The sequence below is a fragment of the Palaemon carinicauda genome, chromosome 9 (genome assembly GCF_036898095.1).
Source record: "Palaemon carinicauda isolate YSFRI2023 chromosome 9, ASM3689809v2, whole genome shotgun sequence".
Taxonomy (NCBI): Eukaryota; Metazoa; Arthropoda; class Malacostraca; order Decapoda; family Palaemonidae; genus Palaemon; species Palaemon carinicauda.
In genome coordinates, this window is record NC_090733.1 from 135,067,102 (window position 1) to 135,085,966 (window position 18,865).

An 18,865-nucleotide genomic window follows, 5' to 3' on the forward strand; every position below is an offset into this window, starting at 1 on the left:
TCTCGTCACACAGTAGACTTCCTTACAAGTATATAGAGAGATTCATTTATGAAAATGCTCTTCCGTGACTTCTAAAGTGGATTACAGGACGAAAACCTCGCTGCAGTGCCTATCTTCATTTATGCTAACAGATCCTCATGAGCGCTACTACAGTGCTTACTCAGGATCTCATTGTCCACCAAGTGGAAGAGGACTATCCATGATTGTCAGAGAATAAGATGTTCTCCAGCATACTTCCCTTCAGACCTGCTACATTATCATCCAAGATTCAATATCTATGTGGAAAGCACAAGAAATTGTCTTTGGAAGACTTGCTACTGAAATGCAAAATGCATAACAGAAATACCTCCATGGAACCAGATCCATTAGAATTGTAAAAGTGAAAATGACCAGATATAAATAGAAATTTATAATTCCAAACATTCCTACATTACTCATCCTCATAATGATCCCAGAATCTTCCTTTGAGGAAATTGGCCAACATCTGTCAGGTATGAAAAGGTATGCAAACCCTGAGGAAGAGTATACTGAACTTATCCCTCATTTCCTGAACAGGAAAGATAAACTTCTAAAGTTATAACAATACACTGTAACAGGCCTCTTAACACTAGGGTAAAAGAATTCATAATGAATATATATATCTGATGGGCAGATGGAAAAAGCCAAGAGCCCGTTAAGAAAAGTAATACCTTATCAGTAGGCCATTAAAAATTAAGAGGTTTGTATATTTGTTTGGAAAAGCCATATTTAACAAAACTAAACTTCAAAAATCTTTTCCAATTTTAGGCAACAAAAATCATAAGTAAAAACTGGACAGTTTTACAAAAATAACTACAGTATTTGAGACTCAAACATACTCTCAAGAAATTAAAAATACAAAAAAATATTTAGTACTCTAACTAGATGTACTCTTAAGAAATAAAAAGTACAAACCTCTATGATTGTTTTCGTGATAGGTCATCAAATCTTTAGTCTTGAAACGTTTTCCACAGAAAGAGCACTGGTACAGCTTCACTGGAGAGTGACGCATTCGACGATGTTGATTCCTATGAGAGGCACTCAAGAAAGTTTTTCCACAATCTACGCACGTATATGGACGGACACCTGAAAGCACATCAACATTAATGAAGAAATTTATTGTATCCACTAAAGTACATAAAATTTATCCATAATTTTCTTCAAATAGAATAATTTTCAAAATTAATGGAAACATTGAAAACTATGCTATGCCAAAAACGATTAATATAAAGTTTACAAATAAGCTGTCTATTCTTTAAATGCTATACCCCTATAGGGTATATTAATGAACGTGCAGAATATATTTACAATATTAGAATGCTATTGATGGTACAGTACTAATGATTTTTTTTCAGTAAGCCTATTATTTCAGCCTAAATTACATTGCCCCCTTAATTTAACTTTTTTCATTTTATTTCTGTCCACTTAGCTGTCCAACAAATCTATCTATATCATGCTCCAATATTTACCTTAATTACTTAATAACTCGAGTCATACAATATGGATGAATCATTGACAAAACTAAGCATTTCTTCATTTTTATATCAATGTTTTTTCTTTCCTATTTAGAATATTAGTTTCAATTAAGTATTTACATCACAATAGAATTCATCTTAAACTTTAGACATTGTTATTATCTTTGTGATAAAAATTTCCTTTGCAACAGTATAACTGTAAAATATATTTGTTTCGCCTTTTAATTGGCCTTTTCATTTATCCACCATGAAAGTTTTCCTATTACGCTAGTCCCCATAATGGCACTCTTACTACAGAATGCTTGGAGTTATCCTGCAAAAAGTATTTACATTAATGTTGGTTTTCATGAATCTGGTGCTCTTGTGATAACAAGAAGTTTAATATATATTTTAATGGAAAAAAAACCAGAGGAAGACAGTTCAAAGTCATGCCCCTTTCAGATGGGCACAAAGAATGGCGGTCAACATGGCTTTTTTCGGGCAGCATATCCAGAACAGGACCTCGTGCCCTCACCTTTTTACTCCATTATGTAAAGAGCAATCGCACACGCTACAAAGCGGAAAAAGAATAAGGTGAAACCGGGAAAGTTAGGAACACCAAAAGCACGTCCGTACTACTCGGCAGTGCAAGGTAAAGTGGCTTCCTGGTGTACTGGCAAGGGGGGAGTCCCACAACTGCCAGTAGGTACCAGGATCTCATTATAAGGTTTAACAGCTGATTTTATAGCTTTGCTGAAATTATAACCCTACTAAAGACAGAGTCTGTACCCATGTAAGAACAAATTTATTTTTTTGGATCTTATGATTAAAGTATGGGCAACAAAGACAGTAGCGTGAATATTAAAAAAAACCTGAGATAAATGTTGGTCATCATCAAGGAAAAGCACTAAATCTTTTAAAGTTTATCTGAAAACTACTAATCATAGAAGAAATAGTTTTATCAACTGAATCCAAGAGGGTTGATAAGATGAAAAAGTAGAATGAGATGGGAAGGATGAAAAATGAATGTAAAGAAAAGCAAGTAAATGATGACAAGTACAACGAAAGAGAGCAAGAGGACCCTGAGGAAGAAGTGTGAGGATGAATGCAGTTAGAAGTAAAATATAATAGATGCTATCACAGACATGCTAAGAACTGCAAAATATGAATGCAGTAATGGCTTTCAAAGCCTGAAATTTACGAAAACAGAACAGTGAAGAAAGGGTCCAGAATGTCTATATTAATTCTGAAGACTATAGATAAACTAGAAGGAAGGACTTCAGGGGTCGTACAGCGATACCAGATCAGACTGTGAAGTTTATTAAGAGAAAAGTGAGGAGGAAGAAGGAATATTACTGGACTACTAACAAAAAAGGGTATTCTGCTGGTAGGCAAAGTAAATACTTGAAACACTTAAAAAACATGTACTTCTTGATGTAAAAGAGACAAGAACTTATCAAGATGGAAAAAGTAATTTTGAAGCTACAGGACTGCAAAATTATCAGTGTTCAGCAAAATCCCAATTCAAATTGAAAACATGTCAAAATATCCAATATCTGAAGGCTTGAAAATAAACACAGACTTACGAGATTAAGCAAAAAACTTGGTCAAAAAAGTATAACTGCAAATACTAGTATAGGACCATGGCTGAGAACCTGAACCAAATAAAAATTCAGGCAAGAAGTGTATAATCCTGAGTCAAATTTCATCTAGGCATAAAAACATTGACGCTATGGCGTATTTTTCCAGAAGCCCTTATTTATTTGAAACCCTAGTGTAGTTATATTATAATTACAAGCCAAGCTACAACCTATTTGGAAAAGCAGGATGCTATAAGCCCAAGTGCTCCAGCAGGGAAAATAGCCTAGTGAGGAAAGGAAATAAGTAAACAGGTGTGCTACAGTGTAGCCTTAAGCAAGAGAACTCTAACTCTAAGACAATACATGACCATGCAACAGAAGCTATTGCACTGCCCAAGACTAAAGAACAATGGTTTGATGTTGAAGTGTCCTTTTCCTTCAAGTGTTGCTTAAATTACAAGTAATTTATATACCCAGCAGACATTTTGTCCCCTCTCTTTCTATACAGTACTTAAGTTAATTTTTGTCTCATTTTTTCATCATATGCTAAGAAATCCCTGCTGTAGCCTAGAAGCCTGAAATACAATTGGGGCACATTTTTTTCTTAAAACACTATTCAACAAGTAACCTTTGCAAATTATATTAACTGAAGATTTTTGTATGATATCAACCTCAGTCTGAGGTATAATTATTAGTATTAATAACATAAAGAAGGATGATACCTTTGCAAGAAGTCCGAAGGATTTGTTATTGAAAAAAAAATTAACATTACAGCAAAAATTACGCAGCTCAATTCACTATGGGGAAAGAGACCACAGTGAATGAATGACTAACTTGTACAGCTGGAAATTAAAAGGAGGCTTTATTGTACATCTAGTACAACTTATAGTATGCTGCCTTATTTCATTTTAAAGTAGTGAAAATAATAACTGTACTATAAACTAACAAAGACTAATTACAATAACACAACCTCCATAATTTGTATAAGACATTTCTAACCAAACAAAAAGCACAAGTACTAAAACAATTATATGAAATTAAATCTAATTGTTTATATTTTCAAGAAAAAATATTACCTGAGTGAGATAGAATATGTTTTTGCAGGTAAGATTCTGTAGAGAAACTCTGTCCACACTTATCACAGGTAAATTTCTGGTTCAGATGATACCTGAGGAAATATTTGTCAAATTAAAAAACAAATTAAGCTATAAAACAATTAATAAAACACCAATTACTTAATAATTGAATCCTGGGAATTTCAAAACATTTTTCAAATACAATAATTCAATGTTTGAAATAAACTATGAAACGTAATAAAACACCAATTAATTAATAACTGAATCCTGGGGATTTCAAAACTAATTATTTTTCTAAATACTATAAGTCTGTTTTAAAAAATTACCAAGAGCACTATTTTCTATGAGAAACAAATGATGCAACTCTCGAGAAAAATCATATATAAAATATACAAGTTTATATGGTTAAAATACACACAAATCTCACCATGAATTTCATATCCAGTAGCTCAGATTACATATTAATAAGGTAAAATAATAGCAGTAATGGTTTCTCAATTGTACTAATCAATACTAAAGTCAGGCAGAGGATTTCTTCACCTGAATAATTTAATTAACATGTAGAGATATGCAAAAACAGCAATAAAAAGGCAAAGATAGTTTCTTAGCTACAAGATTATTTAGGGCAAACATAAATAGACAAAAATAATATGTGGTATTATTTACAACTTGTTAAATTTGCTGACTAATAACTGTGCTCAAAAGAAGTTGGAGACTAAAAAAAACAGCCGAGGTTGAGCAGTAAATGCCTTAAAAAGTAGCTTTCTCCCTAAAAGATATTTACTGTACATTCCTATCTCTCCCAACACTGTAATCCAGCTAAGCTAACACAGTTTCCCAGCTAAGCTAGAGACAGTGCCTACTTCTATCTCTCCCAACACTGTAATCCAGCTAAGCTAACACAGTTTCCCAGCTAAGCTAGAGACAGTGCCTACTTCTTAGTATAACTTTTATAAAAATCAACTCCAAATACAAAAGAACAAATTAACCAAACAAACAGCCCCTTTGTTGGAGATAACGAACCTGTAATGACATCGCATGAGACTGAGTGAGGAAAACACTTTGTCACATCCCTTTGCCTTGCAGGGAATCGTCTTGGGCTTATGTACAGAGGTCATGTGTAGACGGAGTGTGTGTCGATCTATCGGGGATAACATAAAAAAAATTATGAAAATTGCATTATTCCAAATCCAGAAGTTTCCGACACTCGGAACATAATAAAAAAGGAAAACAGATCATAATATACAAGCAAATAAGTTGAAAGTATCTCGTGAAATGAATACTTAAAATCATATTTTCAAATAATTGAAACAGTCTCAAAGATTGAAAATGGATAAAGTACATTAAGCAATCTAACAAAGTGTAGGAAAATCGATAAAAATAAGTTTAAGGCAACCTATAATAAGATGAATTAATTTCTTTACACGGGTCTTACCCTATGGTTTTGATTAATTTTAATTTCCAAAGTAATTAAATAAGACCAATGGGTCATATTCCTAGACAAACTGAAGGTTTGCTCACGTTTTTTTTCAATAATAATGGATGAGAATTATAACAAGGTAGACTTTTCTCAAAACATTGCAAAGAAACATCATAACTCTTCAACGTCTGAAATGAAAATAACTCCAAACACATGATCAATTATAAATAAACAAAAGATCTAATAATCTTTCAATTCAATATACTGTACTCAAATCAAAAAAATTTCTTTCATAATAGCCAATTTTTTTCAACACCCAATGTCCCGGGAAGTAGACTCAAAGCCTCCTCACACATGCAGTAGCCAACACAAACAACTCTGCAATTGCAGGTAGGACTTCCTGGGAGTAGGTGATGGTGGGCCAGTATGTTTAGAGTTTCAGGTTTGTATGGTTAGACAAATTACAAATTATTTCCAAATTTGTCATTTTTTTCTGGCAACAAATACAAACCTTTCAGCTCTTTTCTATGGAGACTTGCTCTTAGGTGGTTGGAAGTCCAAGACCAACTGGCTAGTCCCTGACCTTGGGTGTGACTCTTATGCTTCGTACGAGCTGTGAAAGAGCACACCCTATCACTTAGCTAACTCCCCATGAGAGATAACGGACAGAGCAATTGTGCAAAGGTGTGACAACTAAGCAACGTGACTCGTCAAGGTAAGACTTAATTTGAAGCTAGGCTTTCCTTGCCTAGACGTTACCCAACATCCACCTCGCTGGGAGAATGGGACGTAACAATATACTGTACATGAATAAATTAGGATACACAAGGGACGATGGCACTAGAGTCATAGGAGGTCAGCTTGCAGAGTTCCTCTGTTTGCTCAAGCCCCCAGAGAGGGGAGAATGAAGGGTGGAAGGTCAGTCCTTCGCCTATCACACTAGACTTACAGCTGGGAAACATCTGCCCTCCAGCAACTGCTAATTGTCCTACTATAGTCCATTTCATTTAGCGATGCATATTTGCACTGACTCGTGGTGGTGCCCTTTTAGCTCGGAAAAGTTTCCGGATCGCTGATTGGTTGGTCAAGATAATTCTAACCAATCAGCGATCAGGGAACTTTTCAGAGCTAAAAGGGCACTGCCGCGAGTCGATGCAAATATGCATCGCTAAAAGAAATGGACTATAGGGAGCTGAGGTGTTATTGATAAGATTTATGCATCCACCAGCGGAGGGGAGCAACACCTAGCTATAAGTTCTACAGCTAGTTTCAGTTGTCGCTGAAATGCATCTCCCAAATTAAACAGCTAAAAGGTTTGTATTTGGTACTGGAACAAGAGGTATAACAAATCATAGCCTTCCTTATTTGCACAAAGTATTTCTAATCAATTACTTAAGCAGAAAAGGGTTTATAACTTCAAAGCTTTGGATCATTCCCCCTAACTTACAATCAAACCTCCATACGCTCCTTTCTACACAACAGAGTATGGGTACATTATATACTGAAATCACTTTATCACAAAAAGCTTTCTAAAATTACATGCCTTACCTCTGAATGATTTGAAACAAAGTTCACACTGAAACTTTATTTCAGACGCTGCTTGGTGAATTCTTCTAACATGACTCATGTACGATGCTCTTAACTTAAAACTGACACCACATACACAAACATGCCTTGGTGTTTTTTCATGAATTGCACTGTGAGCATTTAGTGAACTGAAAACCAAGATTTAGAAGAATTAATACAGTTACTTAAATGGCACGAACATATCTAATATTTAGCTAATATAGTATATTAGTACACCATCAGTAATCCTATATAAGGAAAATTTTTCTCCTCTCTATGCTTATAGTAAATTAAAAATAATATATATACTGTAAAGAACTGGAGGAAGAAGTACCTTAAAACATATAAGTACATTATAGCATAATAATATATGAAATGCCACTCATAAACTCAGAGTCTGTATTCATCATCATCATCATCTCCTCCTATGCCTATTGTCGCAAAGGGCCTCAGTTAAATCTCGCCAATCATCTCTATCTTGAGCTTTTAAATCAATAATTCACCATTAATTATCTCCTACTTCATGCTTCATAGTCCTCAGCCATGTAAGCCTGGGTCTTCCAACTCTTCTAGTCCTTTGTGGAGCCCAGCTGAACGTTTGGTGAACTAATCTCTTGGGGAGTCTGTTTAACCCACTCATTAATCATATGTCTATGATATACTGTTTACAGTAACAAATGATATCACATTTGCTCTGTGTTCCATAATATTGAAAAAGGGTATCTTTAATGCATGAAAAGTGTAAGAACAAACAGAGAAGAGAGGGAAGAAAGAAACCATATCATGATAAAGCAGAACTTACAAGAAAACTACAAAATTTTACATAATTTGCATTACTCCTAGCTGCATAAACCCGAGTCATTTATATGGGTAACTACTAAAGGGATTTTGACGAAGGAAAAATCTATTTCTGGGGAGAGACCTGTGGCGCCCGGCGAAAAGTCCTTCTTGTATACCTTTTCTGATAAAAACCTTCCAATTATACCAGAGAAAGATAAAAGCATGGAATGCTGAGGTTACAACCCTCGCGCGAGCACCTTTTGGGTGTCGTGTATAAAGCAAAGGCGCGTGAAATCCACTATTCACAGGTTGTCTTCCATTTAGTTAATTCCTTCGCCAAAGGGATGGGCCGATACAGAGGCCCTAGACACATCCCCATCGCCGCACCACCCACGCCACGACGCGAGCGCCATCTGAACAACATCCTTCTGTATTGGCCATGATGGCTTGGAAAGGAAAGGGTGGGATCGTGTAAAATAAGGGGAAGGGTTTCGCCGGGCGCCACAGGTCTCTCCCCAGAAATAGATTTTTCCTTCGTCAAAATCCCTTTTCTGGGTCGAACCTGTGGCGCCCGGCGAAAATGTACCAGAGAATGCCTTCCAAGCCCAACAATAACTACTAATTTAATAAGGGGAGAGAAACAACACCATGTAAAGAAAATCATATATAATTCAGGTAAGTAGGCATAAAATATAAACTAGCCACAGGGCATAGTGAGAGTAAGGATAAACAAACATGATAACAAGGAAACCTCTGAGTATCAGAGGAAAACATGCAACAAAACTGACATGGCTAAGAATATCCCAACTTAATAACAAGGGAAAACAATAATAGTTACAATCATATTAACCTAATATGTAATACACTTAGGGCTAACGAACCACCAAGGAAGCGGCGTCGTGGTGCGAGTGGCGGGTAGGAGGGAGAAGAGAAGAGATGGATGAAAGGAAGAACAAAAGATCAATGGGGAGAGATAAGGCTCCCAGCTGCAACCGTTGGATATTTAAGAGCCTGTAAGTTCTTTAGATAGTGGCGTTTGAAGACCATAGGAGATTTCCAACCCGTGTACTTCTTAAGGTTATCAAAGTCCATATTCTGGAAATAGTTGATGGAGGTAGCTATCGATCGGATATCATGAGCATGGGGAAATGATCCCGGATTGGCTTGTTTAATGAAGTATAGGATCTGTTGCCTAATGCCACGTATGGAAATGGTACCTCCTTGTTCTCTGATAAACAAGGGGCCAGACGATCGGGTAGCAGTCCTGGCTAAAAAGGCCCTGAGAGTGGTGACCGGACATAGAGAAGTATCTTGGAGAAGAGGAATAATCTTCCAAGGGGACCACCTATTTTGGGGGTCCTCGTTCTTAGCTAGGAACGCCCTGTCTGGTGAAAGAAGTACCTCACCTGAAGGGAGGAAATCCATGTTCTCTGAGTTTCGTGAGAGAGCTGCTAGTTCTGAGATTCTGGAACCCGAGGCCAAAGCTGTTAGAAATAAAGTCTTCCTAAGAAGAGTGATATAAGAGCAGGATTCGTTGTCCGTGTCGGAGGCCAGTTTGAGGACATCATTTAGAGACCAAGAGACCTTTTGAGGACGGACCGAAGGTCGAAGCCTAGCACATGCTTTTGGAATAGATGAGAAATAAGACTCCGCCAGGTTAATGTTAAACCCAACCAGGAAGACTTTCCTCAGAGCTGACTTAATGGTGGTTATAGTGCTAGCTGCTAGGCCTTTGTCAAAAATGGACCTAAAGAAGGAGATGGCTAAATTAGGAGTCATAACCGAATGGTCTGAAGTCCTTAAGAAATCCGCTAGTTTCTTAACCGCCGAATCATATTGGCGAATCGTTGAGTCCCTTTTGTCTGATTCTATAAAGAGGACATTATCTGGGTCGATGTTTGCGTCCCTACGTGCCGCAAACTTCATGAAATCCACAAAGTTAGGGTTTTGGCTATCCTTGAGGAATCTGACACAGTCCGTGTTTGGACCACCTGGGTCAGTTTGGGGAATGGGATCCGGAAGGGACGGAGTTTCAACTCGAGGAGGAGAGGAAACCAACTGCTCTTTGGCCAGTGAGGTGCCACTAAAGCTACTGCCCCGTTGAAGGAGCGGAGTTTGTGCAAGACTTTCAGTAGAAGATTCACTGGAGGGAATAAGAAGATCTTCTGCCAATGGTTCCAATCCAGGGTTAATGCGTCCATGGCATAAGCCTGAGGGTCCAGGTTCGGTGTCACATAACACGGGAGTTTGTGATTGAGTCGGGTCGCGAATAGATCTACCTGGAGACCTGGAACCAGCCTGAGTATCCACCGGAAGGAGTGCATGTCCAGGGACCACTCCGATTCCAGTGGGCTCGTCCTGGATAATGCGTCTGCTATCACATTCTGGACTCCTGCTAGGTGAGTTGCTGACAGGAACCAGTCTTTGTCGGCTGCCAAGGTGAAGATAGTGACCAGGATCTGATTCAGGTTGGGTGATTTGGACCCCCCTCTGTTGAGGCAGTGGACTACGGCCGTGCTGTCTGAGACTACTCTGATGTGGGTCGACCTCGGAGGGGAGATTCTCTTCAGGGTCAAGAACACCGCCATGGCTTCGAGAACATTGATATGGAACTGTCTCATGGCGGGTGACCAAGAGCCCTGACACATCTGATGTTGGGAGTAACCCCCCCAACCACTCAGAGACGCGTCGGTATGAATTGTCACTTGTGGAGAGGGGAACTGTAGAGGAACCGACTTGGAGAGGTTCCTCCGATCGGACCATGGTTGTAGTCTCATTTTCAAGACAGAGGGGATCTTCGAGGTCTTGTCTCTTAAAGGTATTGTCGCCCTCTTTCTCCAAACTCGATTGATGTCTTTGAGTTTGGCTTTTAATAGGAGATCGGTCAGTGAGGCAAACTGGAGTAGGCCGAGGACTCGTTCTAAAGCTCTTCTGGACACCTGTTCGTGTTTGAGAAAGTTCCTGACCTTGGAAGCTATCTCCCTCACCTTCTTGGGAGGAAGGGAGAGCTTGTGCTTTGAGAGGTCCCAACGGATGCCTAACCATTCGAAGAGGCTTGATGGTTGTAGGCGGGACTTCTGGAGGTTGACTTGGAAGCCCAGTTTGGCGAGAAAATGGAGTACCTTCGACGTAGCTCTTTTGCATTCCTGGTGCGACTGGGCCCAAATGAGCCAATCGTCCAGATAGGCGACGATTTGTATCCCTTGGTGTCTGAGTTGCTCGAGCACCGTCTCCCCCAGTTTCGTGAATACCCTGGGGGCAATGCTGAGACCGAAGGGCATGACTTTGAATGCGAAGGCTCTCTTGCCGAGACGGAAGCCTAGATAAGGAGAGAAGTTTTGAGCTACTGGGACATGATAATAGGCGTCGGTAAGATCGATAGAGGTGGTGACGGCCCCACGGGGAAGTAAGGTCCGTACCTGAGAGATAGTCAGCATACGGAACTTGTCGCAAAGGATGTAAGAGTTGAGCTTCGACAAGTCCAGAACTACCCTCAACTCCGACGAGTCTTTCTTCGGGACTGTAAACAGGCGGCCTTGGAACTTCAGGGATCGAACCCGCTTGATTGCTCTCTTCTTGAGTAACTCCGCAGTGTACTCTTCCAGGATGGGAGTGGGTCTCTGGAAGAAGGTCACCGGTGGAGGAGGGGATCCCTGTGACCATTTCCAACCCAAGCCCCTTGATATTATGCTGTGAGCCCATGGACTGAAGGTCCAATGATCCCGGAAGTGATAAAGTCTCCCTCCTACCGGCATCACATCATTGGGAGGGAGTGAACTTAGGGCCCCTCCCTCCACGGGAACCCCTTGCTCTGGGCCCGCCGCGTTGGCGGAACTGTCCTCTACCTCTGGAACTCCCTCTTTGGTATCCACGAAAGGAACCGGAGGGTTCGTAGGCAGGGTTGTATGCAGGTGAGGGCATCCAAGAGGGGTTGGGCTGTGTACCAGGGGGAGCAGCGAGGTAGACTACCTGCTGAGGAGGCGCCTGTTGTCGAGAAGTCGAGGCCGCGGAAGGCTGTGGGGACGAGGTACCCCGGGCCGCTTTGTAAGGACTAAACCTCAGCTTCTTCTTGAAGAATGTGTGTCTCTGGGGTTCGAACCTCTTTTTGGCTGAGAGACCCCACCTTACCTGCAAATTCTGGTTTGCCCTCGCTGCGTCCTGAAGAACCTTATCCACCTCGGTCTGAGGGAAGAGGGTCTTACCCCAGCAGGAGAAAGCTATCAGTCTGTTCGGCTCATGCCTGATGGTGGCCTCCGACAGAACGAACTTCCTGCAACTAACCCGTGCTGACCAGAAGTCATGGAGATCTATTTGGTAGGATAGCAGCTGGTTCTTTGTGGCGATTCTGAACAGCGTTTCCTCTGGGTAAAGAGATGCAAGGGACTCCATGGAGGTGATGGATTGGAGGGACCTAGCAAGTCTAGTACGGGTCTCGAACTCAGTTTTGAGAAGACTCTCTATTAATCTGGGAAGCTTCTCAGAGAAAAGAGTAGAGGCACAGTCCGGGTCTAGTTTCCCCACCGTGAAGGTAGAGGCCGCAGCATCCCAGGCTGCCGAGGAACCCGGAATAAGCAAAGAGGTGGGGTCCGTCTCCTTGAGAGCCGGCATGGAAGAGCCTTCTTTGATGGCCTGTATAGTCAGCTCTGTGACTTTGTCTATGAGCGGCAAAGAGATGGAGGCCGCTGTCGTAAAAATAGTGTAGGAACCCTTGTGAGGGGTGAGCTTGGAGTTAATACACCCCCACTCTGATAGTGTTCTGGCCCAGATAGCCTGGGCCTGCTCTTTTGGAAATATGACCGTTTCCTTCGGTACCTTGTCCATACGGACCAATGCATGTTCCTTTAACCGTACAAAACCATTGAACGGGAATGCTAGGCCCGGGGGATAGAACTCCAGGTCCTCTAGAGGGCGGGTGCCCATGCCCTCCAGAGTTAGGGAGCCATCTACGAATGGAGCATGCAAAGCAAACCGCCAAGGATTGTTTTTATCGAAGGGCGGCAGCTTCGATGCGTCTGGGGCAGAAGGGGGAGGGAACTGAGTTCCGGCGCGGATCAGAGTAGCCATCATATCCTTAATCTCTGTTATTGCACCAGAGTGATGTTGAACTTGATCCCTGACCAATCCTTTGATCAGTTGGATGGGGAGGAGATCAGCCCAGGGTACCTGAAAGTCACCCGTTGGTTTTTTCTTGGATTTGGTAGACTTAGACTTCTTAGGAGTAGTGGTTTTACGAGGAGCAATATGAATATCAGGAGCTGTCGAGGGTCCGGGGACCGGTGACGTTGATACTGGCAAAGCTGAAGTCTTATAAGTTCGAAGTGGCTTCACCTTGGGTCGTACGGAGGCAGAGGGATCCCGAGGAGAAGCCTTAGAGTTATCAAAACCTAGAAAGGAAGAGGTAGAAGAGGGAGTAGGAGAGAAAAGGGTTTCCACCAACTCGGCACCACTTACCTGCTCGTCCCTGGGTTCTACGTCTATATCCAGACCAGCCATGTCCATCGGTACGAGGGTTTCGTCCTCCACGGAAATGGTAGCCCTGACTTCTTCAATTAAAGGGGCAGCAAGGTCAGGAGAGACTGCAGCAGTAGTCGAGCCTGGGAAGAGACGGGAGGCCATATCCCCATCGAGGAGATAGGGTGCGCCAGACGGGGCATTCCTGCCAAAGCCCGACACCCACGGCCGAAGAGTAGCCCTTGCTGACCGAAGAGAGACATCATCGGCCTGTAAGATTTTCAGTGATTAGTGATGGAGGAGGGGGTTTGCCCTCCTAAATATACTGTGTATATCATATTCATGTCTATATTAGTGTCTGCCAACGAGAAATAAGGAACAAAGGGAAAACCCACTTACATCATCATTCAGCAGAACTGACGACAACTCGTAACAGAACGAGCACAAATCCGGGAACCACACTGGGTATTGGGCCTGTCCCGGTTCCTGGATAAAGGGAATGGAGCAGTGAGCATGAGACCGGCAGAGGTCATGCCCAACGGGGTCGCTGAACGAGGCAGAGCATCCTTCAGCAGTACAACGGGCCTTCTGTAAAAGAAAGGAGACATGAGTCTGGTGATGCTTGAAACTCTGATAAGGGATAAAAACCTATTATTTTAGAGTTCTGGCACTCACTGAATTATCTAAGCACCCATATTGCATTGACCAAACAACTAACTATTAACTTTAAGTTGATACTGCCCCATACCATTGTTGGCACTTTAAAATTCAATTGTCTGTATATTTGTAATGCACCCAATGTCTGTTAATGACATAAGGATAATAAGCTTAAAGTAATCCGCCGACCTCCAAGGGTCGGGGAAGCAGTGACATGCCCTTAAAATAAATACAAACACCAGCCTTAGCTAAAGGCAAGGCAAATATAAGTGTGAAGTGTATGGGCGACCTCCGGTGAGGCCGGATCGTAATGAAATGTCCTGAATAAAGGAGCCTTAGCTAATTAGCTAAGGCAACTTTAAGTGTGAAGTGTTTGGGCGACCTCCGGTGACGCCGGAGGATAATGAGATGCCCTGAATAATTCAATTGTGGCTAATAATTCAATTGTGAAAGATAAAAAGCTAAGTCGTAGCTAAAGACTAAAGCTTAGATTATAGTAAAGCGTATTTACGATCTCCGGTGAGGCCGGAGGGAGAAGAAAGGTCCTGAATAATTATTGTGAATAACAACACAGTTGTAATAACAAAGGCTATTGTGGATATGGCCGTGGCCTGAGACCGAAGTAAGGGCCACCGGAGGGTCGTATCTAAACAATATGAAGCCCGTCCCATGTAGTAAACAATATAAATATAACAATAGAACGAAAGTAATTGAGAATCCCTCGTGGCGGAGTATAACTCAAGGCGGAGTGGAAAACGTTCATAACTACTCCCGAGCCGTAACGGGGAGAGGACGAAACACGGACCAAAATAACGCTAACAATTGAAAAGTCACGAAAAATAAATAACTCGTAAGTTATCATCCACCCAGAGGGGGAGAGGTGAGGGAGGGAGAACCCGCTGAACGCACAAAACGGAAAACGGGAAATCCGCTCCCCCACCGGAGCTAAGAAAGAAAACGAGAGAAAGGGGTAACTCGTGACTGCGAACAGAAAACGGGGACCCCAATCTCTCGCTCTCTTGGACACAAAAACAGGACTATAAATCACAAAACACTATTACAAACGTATAATATAAATCACAAAACACTATTACAAACGTATAAAATAAAAATGTACATCCATATAACACTACGATCGAAGAATAGCATCCGTTAAAACTTAAAATAAATAGCACAGTCGAGACGAACGCCTCGGGCGGTTACTAAACAAAAACAAAGCTAAATCGCTATCTCGTTCGTAGGCTGGACTTACTAGCAAAAAGTACCATGAGCATAAATACACAAAAAAAAAAAAAAATAAAAATAATAACGGTTCTAAAGGCATAAGGCCAGGGACTTAACCAAGAACCTAAGTGACAGAGTACTAAACGGGCAGATAAAGATGAATTCCCAAACAAGTGAACAAACAATGGCCGCCATGAAAGGCCAGACGGGAATAATAAAACAGACTATACTGGATATAAAACACAAGCCCGGTACAATAAAATACTGTCAAAACAAACTATGGTACTTAACATTGGAATGTGTGAAGATGGAGCTTCGGACATGACAAAATAAATCCACGATAGATAAAAAAGACCGAGAGCACAACAAAACCATTCAACACTTTGAATTCCAAAAAGAAGGATGTTGTTCAGATGGCGCTCGCGTCGTGGCGTGGGTGGTGCGGCGATGGGGATGTGTCTAGGGCCTCTGTATCGGCCCATCCCTTTGGCGAAGGAATTAACTAAATGGAAGACAACCTGTGAATAGTGGATTTCACGCGCCTTTGCTTTATACACGACACCCAAAAGGTGCTCGCGCGAGGGTTGTAACCTCAGCATTCCATGCTTTTATCTTTCTCTGGTATAATTGGAAGGTTTTTATCAGAAAAGGTATACAAGAAGGACTTTTCGCCGGGCGCCACAGGTTCGACCCAGAAATCATGTTTTCTGATGAACGACGCATAAAAATTTTGGTTGACTGCCTCATGCTTCGTGCTGGGTAAACACAGCGCAAGGAGCAAGCAGGAACTTTCCCACATTGTCTCTTCACAACACTGCTGGTCGTGAAGTGAAGAGGTTGTACTCTTACTTCCTCTCTACGATCAACCCTTTTGCATTCATCTCGTTTACCCTTTTAGTGTTTAGCTCTCTTGACTTGTGTTTTTTCTTAATTCACGGTCATTTGAGTGACTATACATTAACTGTGAGTTTCGAGTGTTGTTCTACGTGTTCCAAAAACGGCAGCCTACATTTTCTTTAGAGCCAGTAAAATTATTACAGAGAGAAATCTCTGGAAGTATTCAGGGAGGGGTGACTGATCCCAAAAGGGAGTACCACACTCCTAGAAAGATTCAGGATATTTAGCAATTTTTCACTCTAAATCCATAAGGCTTACGGGATGTAGAGAGAGTCTCATTATATGGAAAGAAATTTTCTATTTTGGCAGTTTCAAAGGACAATGAATTAGAAAGTCTCTGTAACCTATACCAATATCTTATCATAAAGGACTGGCGATATAAATCCAGAGGGCACTAACCTGCATCAACTTAAAGACCAGGGATGGAGGATGAACTAAAAGCACTAGTAGCTAATCTGGTGCCAGCATAGTGAATGAAATCTAAAATCTTCAACTTGGCAGCAGAAACTGAAGAATATATTTCACATCCACATAAATGTTTTGATAAAATAAAGACTTCATACGCTTGTGGTGTTTGACGATCTACTCCCCCAGATGTATGGGCTGATACTTCAAAAATATTCAAAATCTCTAAACTTTTTAATTTCAGCTTTTAGAGATGTGAGACCCAAGTCACCTTTCTGTCAAAGGTTAGAACTACAAATTGCAGTTTTTCAACACATGGAATACGTTGGATTTATATACATATATACATAGCTGCACATCAAGGTATCCCCATTAAGAAAGGCATATGTATATGTATAGATATTTGAAAATAAATATGCAATTGTGTGTAAATATATTTGTATAAGTTTTATATGTTTGTGGCTTCTGCCATGACTTCTACCTTTAGGATTAGGATTAAATGGTATTCTGTAATTAATGTATGCTCTAAGGCATGGAGTAAAGACATCTAGCATTGTTTCTTCTAGACATGCAACTACAGGCAATTAGTCATAAAATAAGGGCTTCAGCTCTTCATATTTACCCCTCAGGCCTTGGCATTTCCTCTGTAATATTGAAGAAAAAATAACAAGTTTACTTTTTGGATGATTCCTTAGAAGTCTTCCTAACAGAGTTTTTGGAATTGATAGGAATCGCTAAAACTCTCTTTGTAAAAGTAAGTCTTGCTAAGCTTGGTTTGGTATTTTTCTTAGCAGCCTTTTCATTTATTTGTCAAGGGGGATGGTGAACCTCGAAATTAATCTTTGATATATCTAAATTTTTTAAATTTTATCATTTTCAAATAGAATTTCGCACCTATTTGCAATAGGTATTTTTGCATTTCTCGTTGGAAGGGAGAAAAATGATGGTCTCCCTATTTATCAATTAAAAGCTGGAGAACTAAGTAGATTATGCACCTCCATAAAGACAGGTGCATCCAATAGCTCAATAGCATAAGATTCTTCCCCTAAATCTGACAATGATGCTACCCGAAATGAAAGCCTTAGGCTGTTCATCCGAAGTGTGGTACATTCAGAGGGAAAGAGATGGTACTTTTTTAACAAGATGCATCGAATCTAAATCACGAGGCATAGTATTAGCCTTACTTTCTATTACCTGGCCTAGGTGTTATTACAGTTCCCTCTGATGTCCTGCATCCTTACATTTTAAGGCCTTGGCACAGCTTTTTGACTTGCTTAGAAGTCGCCTAGCATATCCCACACTGATTTGTTCTGCATCTGACTTCTGAACAGCTGCTTCTTCTATTTGCTTGAGGGTACGCTCAGGCTCACTATTATATCATATTTCTCTTCCTCTTGTTTTTTTTTAAGTTTTTATAGTTTATATATGAAAGATGATTTAATGTTGTTACTGTTCTTAAAATATTTCATTTTGATTGTTCATTACTTCTCTTGTAGTTTATTTATTTCTCTGTTTCCTTTACTAACTGGGCTATGTTTCCCTGTTGGAGCCCATAGGCTTACAGCATCTTGCTTTTCCAACTAGCATTGTAGCTTGACTTGTAATATTAATAGTAATAACAACATTTAGGACATTTCTTACAGGTTGGCTTATGATCCTGGCAACAATTATTACAACATGCAATAGCTACAGGGTCCATGCTCAGGATGAGAATAATTGTTACAGATCTTTATGTAAGGTATTTACATCAAAGTCCAATTTTGAAGCAATCTAGCACTGCAAAGGTTTCTGTTGATAAAGGCAAACTGATATTTGCTAATTTTTTATGCATACATGAGAGGGTAAACTTTGATCTTCAAACGTTAAAATAATCATAATGGTTCTGGGACCCTTGTGGACCTTCCATATTTCTTTAGGAAATATATCCAAGATTTTGTCCTTGCTAAACTAATAAAGGTCTTTGTTAAAAATAATCCCGCTTCCATAACTAAAATTCAAATGCGGCTTGATACCCATCATTAGATTTTCTTTCATTATCATATTATTTATCACGAAAGACTATGTTTTAGATTTGGCATGAATCAAGATGGATTTCTTGCCAAATCTAGAAATCTCTCCATGTTCTATAGTACCCACTTTCTTTTGCATTGGTTTGCTAAATTTAAAATAACTATAGCAATCTTCCTTTGAGACTGCAATAATGTAATCCACATTGGTGGGTTAGGCTTTCTGATACCAGTCACTAGGGCAATATAGGTTAAGGTTTCCTGGAGCAGCACTGCATAGTGCTCCAGTAATCTCACTATTATCAATTTCTATTTCTGAAATTTTCCGAAT

The 18,865-nt window shown here is 40.4% G+C and overlaps 1 protein-coding gene across 1 annotated transcript in view; it reads right to left on the reverse strand.

Moving 5' to 3' along the window:
- LOC137647158 (zinc finger protein 665-like) overlaps positions 1 to 18,865 on the reverse strand; it is a 59,387-nt gene that overhangs the window by 7,802 nt on the left and 32,720 nt on the right. The window contains exons 5-8 of the mRNA XM_068380437.1: positions 7,097 to 7,263; positions 5,152 to 5,269; positions 4,129 to 4,220; positions 934 to 1,104 (exon numbers count right to left, since the gene is read on the reverse strand). Coding sequence (XP_068236538.1) covers positions 934 to 1,104; positions 4,129 to 4,220; positions 5,152 to 5,269; positions 7,097 to 7,263 — 548 coding nt within the window. The remainder of the gene's footprint in view (positions 1 to 933; positions 1,105 to 4,128; positions 4,221 to 5,151; positions 5,270 to 7,096; positions 7,264 to 18,865) is intronic.